The following is a 16967-nucleotide window of genomic DNA, read 5'->3' as shown; positions in this document are numbered from 1 at the left end:
AATTGTAATTAGACGGCCAAAATTAACTAGCGTCTAATTACACTACACAGGTTGTTCAAGTACAGGTTGTTCTTTTTCACGCAGGCGCTTTCTTGGACAACTAAGTGGGGTCCCCGTGAAAGATCTGCGGAATTCAAAATTTCAAAACAAACCAGAGAATCCGTTCTTTTGCAAGTGCGTGTTGTTTACTTTGAGCTGGCTGGCTTACACAGACGTAACCCTCATTTTAAAGCAGTTAAATAATGGACGCAGAGGAAGAGCACCGCTCGTGCGCCGACATGAAATCTGTAGGTCATCACCCTAAACCGCCGTCTATCAACGATTTCGTCGTGCTGAAGCCCATCAGCCGCGGGGCTTTTGGCAAGGTCTACCTTGCACGTAAGAACTGCAACGCACGCTTATATGCCATTAAGGTTAGTGGGTTTTTAACCTGTGCTTATTCTAAATCATTAAAGGGAGATCTAGCCTACTTAAATGCACATTTCTTCTGCCTCATAGGTGATGAAGAAAGCCGATATGGTGGATAAAAACATGACAAACCAGCTGAAGGCAGAGCGAGATGCCCTCGCTTTGAGCAAAAGTCCCTTCGTGGTTCACCTGTTTTACTCCCTTCAAACAGCCACCAAGATCTATCTGGTAACGCCCAGAGATGAAAAAATAGACTCGCGTTAAACATGTTAATGACCCCGTTTATTAAGTCATTGTTTATGCTTACAGGTAATGGAATACCTCATTGGTGGAGATGTCAAATCTCTCCTTCATATCTATGGCTATTTTGACCAGGATATGGCTGTAAAATACATCTCAGAGGTCGCACTGGCTTTAGACTATCTCCATCGTCATGGTATAATTCACAGGTACTTTTACAGTGTATGCAAATCTTGCACTTTCATTCAATTTGATCGACGTCAATATACATTTTTGAACTGTAACAATTTTTTTTCCAGAGATCTGAAGCCAGACAACATGCTCATATCCAACGAAGGCCACATCAAACTAACAGATTTTGGCCTTTCTAAAGTCAAGCTGGACAGAGGTTTGACTTCCCAGCAGCTTTTGCACATTGTAACCATCACCTTTAGAAATATTATTAATAGTTCCTTTACCTCTGTGCTTTCTATATTAGAGCTGAGTCTTATGGATATCCTCACTACCCCATCTTTGGCTAAACCCAAGAAGGATTATTCCCGCACGCCAGGCCAAGTCCTCTCTTTAATCAGCTCCCTTGGATTTGTAAGTGAATTCAAATCACTTCACATGCAGGAAAACAATCAGATGTGTTGTTTTGTGTGTGTGTGTGTGTGTGTGTGTTACATGATTCCTATTTTTTCCTTTATTCTGTTAAACACAGAATACACCAGCAGCAGAAGGCAAGCGTCACTGCAGCGCTACTGTGGTGTCCAGTCCCATGTCGTGCGGCAAAATAAAACCAAGGAATAAATCTCTTGATTCTCCTGTAATGAAGAAAATAGATCGCCTGTCTTCACCTGCTCGCTACCCTTGGAAACTGAGTATGTCATCAAGGACATTTTATTTTGGGGGGTTGATTTATTTATTTTCTTTTTGCCTACGTTATGTTAGAAATTTTACTAAAAAGGGGAAATATTAAGGGTTCCCGTTAAATACATGCTTTAAAGTTGGTAACAAAATGGTTATCAATATACCATGAAGTTACAACATGAAAGCATATGATGCAGATTTTTAAGTGATCGGTCATTATTAGCTGCTGCTGTCAGGCTGTAGTAGACAGCCAAGAGCTATCCTCTTGGCATTTTGTCATTCTTTGTTCACGTGGAAAGACGAGTTATGCTGACAATAAAAATGTATGCTAATTTCTCCTTTATTCAGTTTTTTTCTTCTAAATTTTATCTGATAGGACCAAAGAGCAACGTGTTTAGTCCTCATAATTTGACAAAAAATCTGACTCCCACATTGATGAAGACCAGGAGCAGGTTTCAGACGATGAGTGCAGGCAGCACTACTGACACTGACGGTGGCACCAGTCCACTGTGGGAGTGTGAGGAGGTAAGTGGATTTTCTTAATTCTTATTTTTATCCATGTGTAATTAAAGACCAATAAAGTTTTTTTGGCTTGGAGTTTCCTGTTCATAAAGTGTCTCACTCACATTTCATTCCATATTGTGACTTTTTTTTTCTTCAGAAAGAGAATGAACACATGAATGACCAGAACGGGAGAGGGCGATCTGAGTTGAAGGTGCCCAAAGAGGACAGTCCGCCCACAAAACGGGACGCTTTTTGCTTTTCTGATAAGGCCTCTTGCAGTCAATCAAAAAAGTCAAATGAAGCTCATCTTGTAGAAAATAAATCCCATACGAACAACCAGGAGTCTGTCTCCACAGCTCAGGAGAATGTTTGTCAATTAGCAGTTCCCTCATCTGTGAAGAGAACATTTTCAGATTTACAAAGAAGTCCAGGGACGCCAGAGATCCGAGCCAAAAAGAGAAACACAGACTACAAGAGGTTCTATGAGATTCCTGTGGAGACTGAGAGGTTTCACACTGGCTTGACTGGAACATTTTCCACCATCAAAATAGGCGACTTCATGGTCTCCACTGAGGGGATCGAGGCAACTGAAGAGCGGGTGCCGAAGCGCTCCAGTCCCGTTGCTGTAGCCAAAAGTCTGTTTTATGAACTGGAAGAGCCGGTGGAGGATATATTTGAAGGTGGAGCCAAAGACCTGTCACACACGAGTTTCACGTCACCACTTCCTGGGACAAGTGACATTTGTAGGAACCTGAGCATGGACTCTGACGGGTCTATGCACGAAATGTCTTTCACTATAGACAGCCATCCATCCCTCCAGCCAACTGAGCCTGTCAAACACAGGAATTCATTATCACCAGAGGAGGACAAAGAAAGTAAAGACTCCTTCTATACTGCATCACTACCAAAAACTCCTGTGGCCACTGTTGAAACACCTAAACTTGGTCATTTTCTGGAGAGAGATGAATCTCGCTGTTTCTTTGCGAACCGACTTCCCGAGCTCGCTTGCAGTGATGCGGAGTCCCCTTTATTCCTCAAGCCGCGAAATGTCGTGGCCTTCCGTAGTTATTGTAGCTCCATTAATCGGTCCAACGTGTCCGGGGTGTCCCGACTTAGCATTGGATCTGTGGAAGCTATGGACGTGTCCACAACGGCTTCTTATAACGTCGCATCTGGAGCTGCAACACCAGTGCAGAAGAGACCCAGCTCCAGTGGTTCTCTCTATCAGGTAGGCACGGAAGGACGAGGAATACAGCAGTCTGCATAGCCCCAGAAACGCAACCTGACGCTCTCATTGTTAAGACAGTACTTTTATTTTTGTGCTCAACTAGAGTAATTTTGCTTGTCTCACAATTTAAATCAATTGCTTTTTTATCTTATCAACTTCCTGTCCTCTGACTTTAAGTTGACTTTCTTCTAATTGGTTGCCCCTCTTTAACTGAAGTTCGAAGATCTTCTACATAACTGACAATGACAAGCACTTTAATAAAGTTTGGCAGTCACAGGTTACATTTATGATTCAATAAAAGGCAGTTCTATAGGATTATGTACATATTAATGAACTTAATGCTTTTGTTTCCTCAGACTCCTCAGCCCATGTCGACCTCTCATACCCCTTACAGGACTCCAAAGAGTGTCCGAAGGGGAGCACTGCCTGTTGAGAGAGTACCAATTTTAGGAACCCCTGACTATTTGGCTCCAGAGCTTCTTCTGGGAAAACCACATGGTAAGAGAGAGAAATCTTCAAAAGTTCTGTAACGATGACAAAGCCAAAGTCAGTCAGTCTCAGTCTTGTTTTAACTGAATAGTTTTCTTGACATTGTAGCTCTTGTGACAGGCACTCTCTTTTAGTTTCAGGAAGTGGTCAGTGTGGTAAGTTTTTAACATTAATGTTTCTTTGCAAGCGAGCTTGCATGTTCCCCGTCCTGCTAATACGCTGTAGGAAGTGAGCGGATTCCTGCCCCGTTTCCCTTTCCCCGCTGTTTCTGCCCTTTGGATCGGTGAACAAACTGTGGGCCTAATTAAAGGGGAAAGGGATGGTGGTTCAAGTGTGTGATTCTAAAGGTTAAAGCATTGGGTCTTTCAAGTCTCTTTTAACACCATTGTGCTAGCAGGGGAATCAGATTAGCTGTGGCTGATGTGCTTTTAATTTGGCAAAAAAAGATTTTCTTCTTTTTGTTCTTATAAATCTATAGAATTTGAGCAATTCTGACACACTGTCAATGCACAGTGGCACTGGCATCACACAGAATGTCATCTAATAATAACTTATTGATCTGCCATGCTGTTATTAATTCAAATGTTAACACATTGAGGGCAGTGTCGCCTGGCAGTTGCACAATGCCATTTTGTAGCTTGATCGCTGCTATTTGACTTCTGTGACATGAATTTATTCATCTATTGTCTTATTCGCTCAATAGTAGAGACCTATAACTGTAATCATGGTTTTAAGTCTATGCAGCTATCGAGAACTAAAAAATAAGTCTTGAGAAGCACAACGTTTGCAGGCACCCTGTTTGTTTTACCCTCAATGAACTCTGCCTGTTTTAATTGACATCAAATTTTAATACAAACCAATCCTAATGATATGTTTTTAGGTTTTTGTATGTGAGAATGAAAGAATATTTTCTTCCCCAGTACTCAGTATCTAACGTAGTCCCTGCTTTTGCCACTGCGATGCAGTTAGTGTGCACTCTAACAGAAATCACAGGGAAAAGTGAGGCGTTTGAGGCCCACGGCTGTACAAAAATGTGACTATTCCTTCTTCTTTTGTTGTTGTTGTTGTCGTCGTCTACCCGGGCAGACTTCATGGTGGATTGGTGGGCGCTTGGTGTGTGTCTTTTCGAGTTCCTCACAGGTGTGCCGCCATTCAATGACGAGACGCCCCAGCTGGTCTTCCAGAATATTCTGAACAGAGGTGGGTTTGCTCTTCTCTTCCAACCCTCAAACACAAAACCATCTAAAATATGTAACTCATTAAGCTTCTTCTCGATTACCAACACGCCTACGTTACTATCAACTATTGTAGATATACCCTGGCCTGAGGGGGAGGAGGAGTTATCTGTAGACTCCAGGAATGCCATTGAAATCCTGCTGACCATGGACATGACAAAGCGCGCTGGCTTAAAAGGTAGAGACCACCTTTCAAAATAAAAGACCAAAAGAGAAAGAAACAACTGGCTTTATAAATAACTATCCCATGAAGTGAAAATTTCAACAGTATTTGTCATCCAAACAGAAATAAACACATCAATAAAAACACAAATTATTGTATTTTTTAAACATGAATAAATAAGGAAAAATGTAATATAAATACAGAAAATTCACCCCATTTTAGAACAGATTAACTTAACATAAAATACTTATACCGACTTTAGAAGTTGGAAGTTAATTTGGACCTATGTTCTCAAAAACAAAAGAAGAAGAAGAAATGGGCTGTTGTGTGTTTTGCTGTTTGTCATTTGCCTATATTTTCCGTTAGAACTGAAGTGCCACCCCCTGTTTCACGGCCTGGACTGGGACAACCTGCAGAACCAGCCGATGCCTTTCATACCTCAACCAGACGACGAAACCGACACCTCTTACTTTGATGCGAGAAACAATGCTCAGCACATTGCCGTGTCCGGCTTCAGTCTTTAGAAGTTGTTCTCTCGCTCGAATGTATGATGCGAGAGTGATTTTTAAACACTTCAGACCATTACCTTGGATTTCTGCAAGTAAATGCGAGGTGAAGATGTGGATTAGGGTGGCTTTTCCGTTCGCTGTTGTAATATTGGTTTTTAAAGAAAACATTTTACATTTGCGCAATCAAAAAGGGCCACTTAGCTACAAGAAATATCTTTTTAATGTTAGCACTACTGCGTTGCATTACTCTACTAGCAAGGCATCCCTTTATCTGCTGCTTGATTTTGTTGTGATGAGGATGTTAAAGTTAATATGCTCCATTTTCTGCTGTACTGGTACAAATGTCATGTTTCAGTGTTGAAGAAAAACATTCGTAAATAATGTCTTATATACTGTGTGTAAATTTAGTGTAGCGTTGTTTCAAGACAAGATTGTTACTTTATCCCAGCAGGACTTCTTTTATGTAATGTTTCTAATTTTGATTGTTGTATCCGCTCAGTTTTCCACACTACTGGTTAATTCTTGCTACATGCACAATTTTATCTTAATTCTGAGGAAAAAAGAAAAAACAAATAAAACCTGTTTGTAACAAGATGTGTTCTTTGAGTATTTTTGCAGAATTTTATTTGGAGAAAAATCTCAACTATACACTTCTTAAAGAAATTAAATGTGATGGGAATACCAGGAGATGAGCAGTTACACAAGGTGGGCTGGACCAGGCCATAAAGTGGTATAAACCCAGCAACAGGACTGGTATCTGCTGCTTTTTGTGAGGTGGTCTGCCACCCTACTGCTCATCTACATGTACACTCAGAACTAAAAGATCCGTCACTTGCACCCTGTTCTCTTCACAGATGAGAGCAGGGTCACACTGACTATATTTGACGGATGTTGAAGAGTCAGGTGAACGTTAATCATCTAACATGACCAGTTCAGTGATGGTCTGGAGGCCAATCCAAAGCTCGACCTGCGAACCACTTGTACTCCGAGTGCTCTTAGGTATTTGAGATGAAATCCTCAGACCCACAACTGCTGCTGGTGTAGTGGGCACAGTGTGTAGGCAGTTGTTGCTGGCTATAGTAGATTTATTGTGAGGTCTCAAGTAACCACTTATTTGAAATAAAGTGGACAAACCTGCTTTGTGAAAACTTTATTTCAGGCTGAGATTATCACATGCAAACACCACTCTATCCACAGGCAGAGAGGGTGAGAAAGCCTTAGTACATTTCAGTAGAAAGGTAAACTATTGCATTTTTTTCTTTAATTAAAACATAATAGCGCTGGAAAGATCAGTGCTAATGCAGATGCCATACTTTGTAAATATGGCATCATATTACACACAGATGCAATTAAAATATTGCATTTTTGTTTGGACTGTACAGCTATTGTATACAATTTATATGGAGCTCGCTGCTCTGCAAACAATTCACGATTACTATCATCCCAATGAAATTCTTCACACATTAAAATGAAACAACACAGAAAACAAAAATGCATAAACGACAGATGGTGACAAACATTATGCATTAGATATCGGATATCAGATTGGAAGATTTCTGCTAATTCATGGCTCACTAAGTAGTACAATTAGTCTGAATTTGGTCCAGGAATGCAAGGGTTATGCTACAATAAGAGAATGTAAGAAATCATAATGCCTACAATACAAAATACCTTGTAATGCTGAGGCACTTCTTCTATTTAGAAACTAAAGTACAAAACAATCTGAAGTGATGTGCAGACTGATATGTAGCAAAACCGTTGATGAAAACATCCTGAACCTGGTCTGACCTACACACAAACATTCACTTCAACAGAAATCTCACTTTTACAGCTGAAAGCTGGCCAGCAACGTCTTCATTGCAACTGTTGCTAAAAGCAATAAATATTAACTTAGAATTAAAAAGAATCTCACATTTCAGTACATTAATACATTTATTCCTCATTTCTACAGTAATTACAATATTTTACTATAGCAGCATTACCTGGGCAACTAATGAAAGTGAATTGGGGACATTTCTAGTAACATCAAATGAAACCTTAAGCTGAAAACGCCGATTTGTGTGCAATAATATCTCAGTTACGGAAATAATTGAGAAGCTACTCTACAGCTGGACTCAGACCATTTCTTACAGAGAAAAAAAATCCAATACAGTAGATTCATCTTGAAACAGTTGGATAATCACAGACAGCAAGCCCATACTTTCATCTTCCTTTGTGACTCCACCTCCACGCTGCAACGCGCCTGAGAGACTGCTTCCTCGCTCTCGTTAGTTTTAGGGGCTTTCTTCATAGTGCAAGAGCTAATTACTGGGCCATGGGTCTAAGCAGGGGAAGAGTTACAGCCATTAGCAACCCAGCCATAATATTTTGGGGATTTGTTATTGTCGTGCCCACGGTGATTTAAGGTGTCACTGGGTTCAGTTGATTCGTCTTTTGGAGAAAAAGAAAAAGGAAAAAATGAAATTAGTTAATATCAGAAATACCTGAAAAGTGTGGGACACTTTACGAAAGCAAAGACTTTTTTTTTTTTAAACCTTAAAGTCAGACAATCTTTTAAGCACTTTATAGCAAAACCAATGTAGCCAAAGAAATGGAGTGAACCTCATATGAGTCAATGCGATTTTAGTAAGATTAAAAAACAAACCAAAAAACTTCCACTCACTCATCGTTATTGTTAACGACCGAGGAAAAGTCTGTTAAGTGCCGGTTGTGAATTTTCACCTAATTTTGGACTATGTGTGTTGTCCATATATTTCTTACCTTCTCCTCCTCTGCAAGTATAGGCGGATAAGCCACTGTACCACAAATGGCCATATAAGAGCAAAGGCCAAACTGGTTGGTGAAATGTCAAAAGGCCACCAGGACGGTTTCTAGGAGGACAAAAAATTGCTATTACAAATGAAACTTGTTAACTTCTAATAATGAACACATGGTTTAAATTAATTGAATCAGCTGGAAATTCAGTAGATTGTTTTCAAAAATTGAATGAAGACTGCAACCGTTTACCTGACTCCTATTATTCACTGGGGGAGATGCATAAGTAGGAGACAGAGCCACTGATCTTGCCTGCCAAAAGAAAGAGAACTTATATTTATTTTATTAGTGATTTATTAAGCAATTCATTTAACCTTTATGAGATTTAATTTAAGAAACTATTTTATTGAGCTAGTCTGTTTTTTTTATATTTGTTTGCTGTCAAAGTGATTTCCCAGCTTTTGGGATAACTGAAGTATATCTTATCTTAAATTTCTAAAGCCACATAGAAATCTATATATTATATATTTTTGGGTTTTTTTGCAAAAATTTTACTTCCTTTTTTTAAATGTTATTAAGCGGAGCAGTTAGCGGATTCCAACAAGCTAACTTTTAAATGAATGTCTTTTGCAAACTCCTTCTGGGTAAACAGTAAGCATCAACAGAAGCTGAAGGTTCTTTGTGTCCAAGGTCTGGACCGTGGCTAAAAAAATATATATTTATTTGCTTTATACACACAGAACTCATCCTGTGCTACATCCTGAATATGATACAAACTTCTGTTTGTTTTCTTAGAGTCATCTCTCCCAGTAACTGTTATTTCAGCTGCTTTTCCACTTTGTCTACAAATCTGCAACATCTCTTTCTCAGAAACCATTTCTTGTGAGTTACTGGCCTTATCCACTTGCAAGTAGCCTTTAAGTCCTTATTATTCCATGTCCTTTTCCACTGGCACCAAAAGATGGTGACAGGTTAACCTGCAGTTTTGGATGAAAAGTGTCTGTTAACTTTTTAATATTAGAGTAAATCAAAATATGGGACATTATCTAAATGTGTGAGACAGGATGGAAATGAATGATATTCAGTCCCACCTGAAGTGGGATACCTAATCGTCCTAATGAATTCAATATAGCAAAATATGGCCATCTACCTCACATCAACGGCGAATTACAAATGACTGATTAACTGAACATGTCTTTTTTGGACTGTGGGAGGAAGCAGCAATACAAAGAGGAAACCCGCGGAGGCACACGGAGATCCTGCAAACTCCACACAACAAGTGCTAACCACTGCACTGCTGTTTTATGTCAATAGTTTTATTAAGACAAAGTTCTTGGTTCTTGAAACAAAGACCAGTTCTTATATATAATTTATATAAAAAAATCCATGTAGTTTAGCATAATTCACCACTAGGTGCATCATATTTGAATTCAGCTCTTCAAACTGTTGCCTTTCACTTGTTTTATTTATGACACTATGACCACCTGCGTTTCCCTTCTCTGTCCTAATGTCACTGTGTATAAAGTGTAACCACTGCTGTTTGAACTGCAGCCAATTTTGGACAGGAGACTCTTGCACAATCCCAGCTTCCTGTTAAAATGAAATACACATAAAAATAAACCTGTAGCATTATGATAAGAAAGCACCTACTGTATAGAGAGGTTACTTAGTTAGCTTCTAGTTTTGTTTACTTTGTCTTCTTCAATATTTTACAGTAAGTTATTATCCTGTCACTAGCCAGCTGTCCAGTCCTGTAGCTGATGCTACTTTATTTAATATATGAGTAATACAATCAAATTCCATTGCCAGCTCATTTTACTCACCATAGATAGCTTAACATTGCTGTCAGTCTTGCAGTCTATAAACCGCAGAAAGCCACCACGAGTAGTTTAATCATTTGCTGTATAGTTCTAAGTTTACATAGTGTAATTATGACAGGAAATTTTGATTTAGATTTAGTCATAGTTTTTTGACTAAAATGTCATAAGATTATGTGTGTGTGTGTGTGTGTGATTATTGTCGCTTAAATCTAAAGCTGATTTAGTTAAATAAAACAAAAAGTTGTAAAAGTTTGCCGTGTTTTTACAGAGGAGAGACTTACAAAGTTTTTTTCCTGACATCAAATGTGAAATGTGTCCGTATGCCTAGTCGAGTCAAATATGCATATCTGTCCTTACTGCACTAGATTAATTTTCAAAGAATTATTATTTTTAAATAAATTGTAAATAAATATAAATGATGAATAAAATAAAAATAATACTGACATTTTTAAAAAAGGCAAAAAATTAAAAAAGAGAAGGCGAGCTTACTCTTTTTTTTTTTTTTCTACACAACTTACTTAGCTCTGATTGGCTGTCACCTCGCCAGACTATTTTCATCTCATTGTTATGCGCTGACAAAAGTGTATGTGCACTTTATCATAGTTTTCTCTTTATGCATTAATTTTTATTTAGCCATTACCTTGTTTACATCAGGAAAAAATAAATAAATAAATAAATAAATAAATAAATAAATAAATAAAAGGTTGTTATTTTACTGATCAACGATCAATGACATTGACACAGCTATGTTTATATTTAAAAAAATAGTGTTATACTTAACTTGCTTATAAAGACCAGAAAGTATTCACACAGAGTGGAAAGATGTAGATAACACTTGATGTTATCTATTATTTTTTCTTAGTTAAGCCTCAAAGAAGCCACATTGTATTTTTTGTTTCGAGTCACTTTCATTGGAATATCATCAGACCTGGCTTGCAGTTAGAGCCTCCAGTGTGTGCAGTCTCTCCAGGACGCTCTGCATGTCCTCCTGCAGTCTGGCCAGCGCCACGACGATCTGCTCATTCAGGTTCGCTCCAGGTGTTCCTGCACCTCCCCAGTGGCCCCCGTCTCCATCTCCAGCACTGTGCATGGGCATCTGAGATCCAGGGCGAAGGCCTGGAGACCTGGAGCCTAAAAATAGAATGGAATTTGAATAACTGACACATGCTCGGGTGTCAGCGCATACAATGGAAGGACAGTCTTTGTGACACTGAAAGGCCACTAAATGGAAAAACAAAAGCCACACAGAGCTGCCGGCTCCACAGAATCATGCTGTCATCCTTGTGATTGCATTTCATAACATTTAAATGCGAGTGTAAAACCCTGTGAATGCAGCCTTACCCCTTCCTCTTCTGACTGAAGAGCCACCAGGCACAGTCACATTCAGCCTCTGTGACATTGCTCCACCTGCCTCTCCATCTTCTCCTCCACATCTGACAACCTGCAATGGACCCTGTACATCCTCCTGAGTCTCCCGTCTCTCCTCCAGAGGCGGCTGGAGGTGGTTCTCTTCTTCATCCAAATCATCCAGAGAGCGGTTATGCTCCGAGTTCTTCAGAAAAACAACAAGATGAGTAAAAAACAGTTCAGTGGGCTAAACCCAGCTGATATTTCTGTGATGTTTAAGTTTTTACTTGCCTCTTCCTGTCCGAACTGGTCCACAGAGTCACAGTACACCTCGCTGTCTGAGTCGCTGGTCAGGTGACTGGGTGCAGACGCAGCTACACTTGGATCTAATGTCATTACAAAGAGGGCAAAAGGGCACACAAAACTCAAGACTTGTTCTCCATTGTGATGACTAGTCTGCACTGTAATTACCAGAGTGACAAAGAGGAAGTTCACTGAATTAGGGGCTTTTTTCTCAGTTTCTACAGAACCATTAATTTTCTCCATTAAGCCTGTCCCAGGAGCAGCGGATGTGTTAAGTGTTGAGATTCAATGTGTGCTGCAGCTCTGGGAATGAAGCTTAGCAGATTATCTGATCACATGGTGCTCAGACAGCTTGAGTGTTGGTGAGTCCTCAATGACTGTTTCGGACCGCTGTAGGGATGTACTGTGGGCTGAAACAGAGCCCTATGTTGGAATATCGGTTTTCCTACCTGGATTGTGTCCGTTGAGCAGAGGCTCGCCAAGTGAACCCTCCTGGGACTTGTCGCTGTTCAGAGCAGCTCTGGAATGACTGCCATTGGTCAGATGGGTGGCCCCGTTAGCGACTTTACCGTTTGACAGCGGAGCTTTTTGTCTCCTAGCTAAAGTTTTCTTCTTTGGTTGTGATGGTCCAGATTTTTTGTCTGTGGAAAAAATATAGAAGATAGAGGAAATCTGCATCTAACATGTAATAATGTCATTTCAGATATTCATACTCAAAAGGAGCAACTTTGTTACCTTTTCTGACCTCCCTTGTCACCATTTCTTCTTCTTCCTCCTCCTCTTCATCCTCCTCATCGTCATCTTCCTCCTCCTCCTCATCATCATCCTGCAGCGCATCTTCCTCTGACCTCACTTCCTTCTGTTTAAGCCTTGCAGGCCGTGTCTCCAGAGTGCCGTTCATTTCCATGTTTCTAACAATGCTCTTTGCGACACTTTTTGATGCCATTGAATTCATCATTGTGCCAAACCCTACAGACACACACACACACACACACACACACACAAACAGAAAGAATTTTATAAGCTCACGAATACTTGCTTAAGATGTTAACATATTAAAATGAAATGTGTCCATTTCTGATTGTAAGGGGAACCTTAACTGTGGTAAGCTACAAGCAAGCTTTCTATGACTGCTAATAAGGACTCAAAGCATCTGAGCTACAACACCAGACAGGAAGTAAAGTATATCAACAGACCCGTGTGTTTACACAGTAATGTACTTGCCTTCCAGTTGCCTAGCAAACTGAGTCAAACGGGCTGAGCGTATAACAAGAGGCAAAAAAAGAGGTTAAACTCCACATCACAAAGTAAAACGTGTGGGCAATCCACCTGGCGAGGAAACACCAACCTGTGCTCAGGTCTGATATCTGCGCGATCTTTTTCTTTTCGTCCACCAGCTCGTAGAACGGGCCGAGGACCTTTAACAGCTCCTCCACCTCGTCAGTCATGGGCATCCCCTCTAGGATCTGAAAACCAAATCCAGAGCGAGCACAATGAGAATATTATCCCACAGTCACAAACAACCAGGAAGTGCTTTAAATTCAAAGTACCGGAATTGCGGCATAAATTATTTGGTGTAACAGGGTTATTCCTGATTCAGATGACTGTAAAGGCAATGTATCTGTGTTACTCTTCACATGGCTTGTGTCATTTGATTACACACAAGGACATGAAACACGGACAGGTTAAAAAGGTGCTTCAAGAGGTGGGAGATGGACGGCAAACGTACCAGTTTCATTTCATCAACATAGGATGCCATTGCTTCTTCTTTGGACATTTCTCCCAGAGAATTCCAGGCATCCCTATCACAATAAATACATAAATAAAATAAATAAAAGCAAGCGAAAGAAGAAAACATGCACTGTTATATAATTTTATAAGGTGGAACACACAGAAGAGAATGTCATGTGTCAGCAAAAGTGTGTTTGAAGGCCTTTGTGCCAGCTCCAGTTTTCAGCTGAGTCAATATGGAAAGACTATTTGAGGACACAAACTAATTTACTAACTTTGGATCACAGTCTGACAGACACTTAAACATTCATTAAAAACTGTACCTACCCATGAAACGTGTTCATTTAGCCTTTATTTAACCACGAAAATATCGTGTTTAAGATTAAAAATAACTTTTTCAAGGGTGTCCTGGGCAGAACAGGCAGCGGTGCAATCAGCAGCTGCGTAGAAACCAGGCCAAAAACAGGCCAGGAGAGTTCAAGCAACTGCCGCAAAGTCCTTTAAAATTCATTTATGAGACCAGATGCTTAACAGGTACAAACAAATTGACCTTTTTGGTATTAATCAAGTTATCTGAATCTAAACATTTAAATGACTACAGAAGGAATAAGTCTTGAGACCAAAAACAGTAACATCCCGCACTTCTTTTGACCAACCTAGTAGATCAAAAACTGCCTTGCAAATAAGAATATAGCTATATCTGAGTCTACAGAAGGACAAAGCAGATCATGGTGAGCAAGGGCTTCAAGGTTTGTGATCAAACTCAATGCTTAATGACAGACTGTATCCAGCATGTGTAAGGACTGAGAAAACACACAGGTACAAGCCCCTCCTTGAGAGAAACTGTCCAGCTTTGTGGGTAAGAGGTAACTGATATATTTTAATGAGTCCAGAGATCACCTGACACAGCCTGAGCTTAACAGAGTGAGATTTTCATTTCTGAATATCACAAGCTGTCTTGATGTGATCGTCAGAGAATAATAAAATATGATAAAACATTACAGCAACAGGGTTTGTGTCTGGGGGACTATTCTTAAAAGTACACTGATCCACATAGATTTAAAACAAGGAGCGTGGGGAAGTGCATGCATCTTCCTGTTACACCATTAGTGCAGGAGAAATAGAGTAGAATAGACTTTATTACACACATCGAGGGAAAATTGTCTTTGGTTCACCAAGCCATAAACAAATCAAACAAATCATAGCAACACAGCATCTCATTATTTAGTATACTGATTGCTCTTGGCACAAATTATTCCTTTTATACCCTGAAATCAAATTTTTTTCCCCATAGAATTGAGTTCTGAAGGAATCCTAAGCGCACAACCACCACCGCCCCCTAACTTACCATTTCGCCTTTCCAACTACATCCCAGAAGCCAGGTCGGGGTATGCTGCATGGTCCCACAGTGGCCTGTTTATAGTAGCTGTAGAACTTGAGCATCATGTCATTGGAGGGCTGAAAGGGACCTGAGGAAAAGAAAACTCTCATCACATAAAAAAGCCTTACCCTCAACGTGCAGAGTTGTGGCTGATTTCTATTTCTTTCAAATCTGTGATGGCTTGGGGACAAAGTGGATTATTTAAAGCGCACAAGCTGCTGCACCGCACCTGCCCGGGGGTAGCTGAGCTGGTTGAACTGGCCTGTGTGTGTATATATGTGTGTCTGTGTGTGAGAGAGAAAGAGAGCTTCGAGTGAGGTGTTCACTCACCATTCGGGGGTAAACTCTTGATCACCTTCACGGCGGCATCAAACCTCATCTGGGTCAGGCGCCCTTCATCTTCCACGCGGACGCTCTCCACCTCCATCGTGTCACTCGCAGACAGCACAACAACAACACCTGCAAGCAGTAAACAAACTCACGACAACTGCAAAAACAAAAACAAAACGTTAAAAGCGTTTGTTTATAGCATTTATGCTAGCTCGGAGCAGCAGTTTGGTTTGTTTTCGTCTGCAAACGAGCAGACTTTTGCGACGCTAATGCGACCAGCTATACTTGAAAGTTAACTGTCTACAATATGTTACGACCACCAGTAGGAGGAGGCTGAGCCAGTTGGATATCTAGGACACAACGTTTAACGTGTGGCACAGCTTTAGCGACACTGTCGTTCCCGCTAAACGGTATCTACACTGACACACTTTCGAGAAAGAAACCGCTTAAAACCGTCGTTACTTACCGTTAAAATCACGGGCCTATCTGTTTGTCAGAAGGCGACTTGTCATTAGCCCTTGACCAGACGCCATGAACAGCACACACTGTGGGAATTGTAGTCTTATTGTTGTATATCGACGGCGCCTACAAACTCCACAATCCTCTGCGTCCACATGAAGAAAACAAACAAAACAAACTGTGAAAATATGGTTTGGATATAAAAACAACATATTAAAGTCAAACAAGTGAGAAAGCTGATGAGAAGTGAAATATATAATGTTATTTCGCTCTTATGGCTGAAAACACAAACTCATGTCGCGACAGTTCGACACGCAAAACTACATATCCCAACATGCTCTAGACAGATCCATGTTTTTTCTTTCCCCCTCCCTCTTCGTTGGAAAACTGATAGGTCGATAGCAGAAAAAAGCTAGAGCTCTCACTTTGTCCTTAGATCCTTTATCTTATCTGTCTGAAACACGCCTTCTTCCCTAAAGCTGCGACACTGAACGCGATCCTACAATAACTGCATGCAATATTCTTCTACCTAATTCCTCGTCCACACCTCGCGACATACATTCTGATGTAAAGTGGACTTACATTACATATACATACCCTGCTAATATATATTCCCACATCTGTATAGGTATGTATCTTTCTGTATCTGTGGTTCAGTATGAACTCAGGGCTAGAGGTATGCTTAAAACATATATAAAATAAATATTTTCTTCAAATAAAAATCAAAATTCTTTATATTTTGCTTTCAAGTAGCCAGATGTTCTTGTATTATTATTTTTAAGTGCTCTTGAGCAAAAGTTCCCCAGGCTTTCTGAATTCTTTCTAAGTTTTTCTTTGGATATGGGCTGCTGAGGATTTTTTTCCTGTTCATTAAACCCCTTATAAAACTGACCTGTGCATCATTTAAGCATAAGGAAAGAAGCCCAACTCAAGAGAGGACCCACTGTTGTATCTATGCATAACTTTTTGTGCACTTTATGTTCAATATATGTATTTTTGTTGTGCCTGAAATGAACAAATAAATGAATGAATGAAATTAAAATGAATGAATAACAGACAAACCGGTAAAGAACCAATTTTTAAATTTAAATAGTGTCTTTAGGCACTTGTTTTACTTTTAGTCTCATCTAAAAAATCCCAAAGATAACACAGTTTGACAGGCATAAATAGAATTTTTGAACCAAAAACCTAAAAACTCAGCACAGTGTGCAGTG

The 16967-nt window shown here is 40.0% G+C and overlaps 2 protein-coding genes across 4 annotated transcripts; one reads left to right on the top strand and one right to left on the bottom strand.

The window, feature by feature from the left end:
• The first annotated feature begins 70 nt into the window (after nucleotides 1–70).
• Nucleotides 71–6211, top strand: mastl (microtubule associated serine/threonine kinase-like). Of its 2 annotated transcripts, XM_005730488.2 has the most exons (13): nucleotides 71–413; nucleotides 499–636; nucleotides 718–857; nucleotides 948–1036; nucleotides 1127–1233; nucleotides 1352–1511; nucleotides 1877–2025; nucleotides 2162–3232; nucleotides 3589–3730; nucleotides 3856–3876; nucleotides 4808–4921; nucleotides 5033–5134; nucleotides 5486–6211. In XM_005730488.2, exons 1-13 carry the CDS (start codon nucleotides 243–245, stop codon nucleotides 5641–5643), a joined length of 2562 nt encoding a protein of 853 aa, XP_005730545.1. In that variant the 5' UTR covers nucleotides 71–242; the 3' UTR covers nucleotides 5644–6211. The 2 variants fall into 2 exon arrangements, with proteins under 2 accessions (XP_005730545.1, XP_005730546.1); XM_005730489.2 differs by lacking the exon at nucleotides 3856–3876 and having other exon boundaries at nucleotides 72–413.
• A 552-nt stretch (nucleotides 6212–6763) lies between these two features.
• Nucleotides 6764–16241, bottom strand: acbd5a (acyl-CoA binding domain containing 5a). 2 transcript variants are annotated; one of them, XM_005730486.1, is made up of 15 exons: nucleotides 16179–16241; nucleotides 15761–15898; nucleotides 15295–15423; nucleotides 14932–15052; nucleotides 13582–13654; nucleotides 13201–13318; nucleotides 13077–13109; nucleotides 12588–12821; nucleotides 12302–12493; nucleotides 11841–11935; nucleotides 11544–11754; nucleotides 11131–11333; nucleotides 8635–8694; nucleotides 8389–8498; nucleotides 6764–8058 (listed from the first exon to the last, which is right to left on the bottom strand). In XM_005730486.1, exons 3-15 carry the CDS (start codon nucleotides 15389–15391, stop codon nucleotides 8046–8048), a joined length of 1560 nt encoding a protein of 519 aa, XP_005730543.1. In that variant the 5' UTR covers nucleotides 15392–15423; nucleotides 15761–15898; nucleotides 16179–16241; the 3' UTR covers nucleotides 6764–8045. The 2 variants fall into 2 exon arrangements, with proteins under 2 accessions (XP_005730543.1, XP_005730544.1); XM_005730487.1 differs by lacking the exon at nucleotides 13077–13109.
• Nucleotides 16242–16967: the final 726 nt, after the last annotated feature.

Source organism: Pundamilia nyererei, unplaced genomic scaffold (genome assembly GCF_000239375.1).
Source record: "Pundamilia nyererei isolate P.nyererei 1_Seehausen unplaced genomic scaffold, PunNye1.0 scaffold00037, whole genome shotgun sequence".
Taxonomy (NCBI): Eukaryota; Metazoa; Chordata; class Actinopteri; order Cichliformes; family Cichlidae; genus Pundamilia; species Pundamilia nyererei.
Note: the sequence above shows the minus strand (reverse complement) of the source record. Positions and strands in the feature narration are given on the sequence as shown.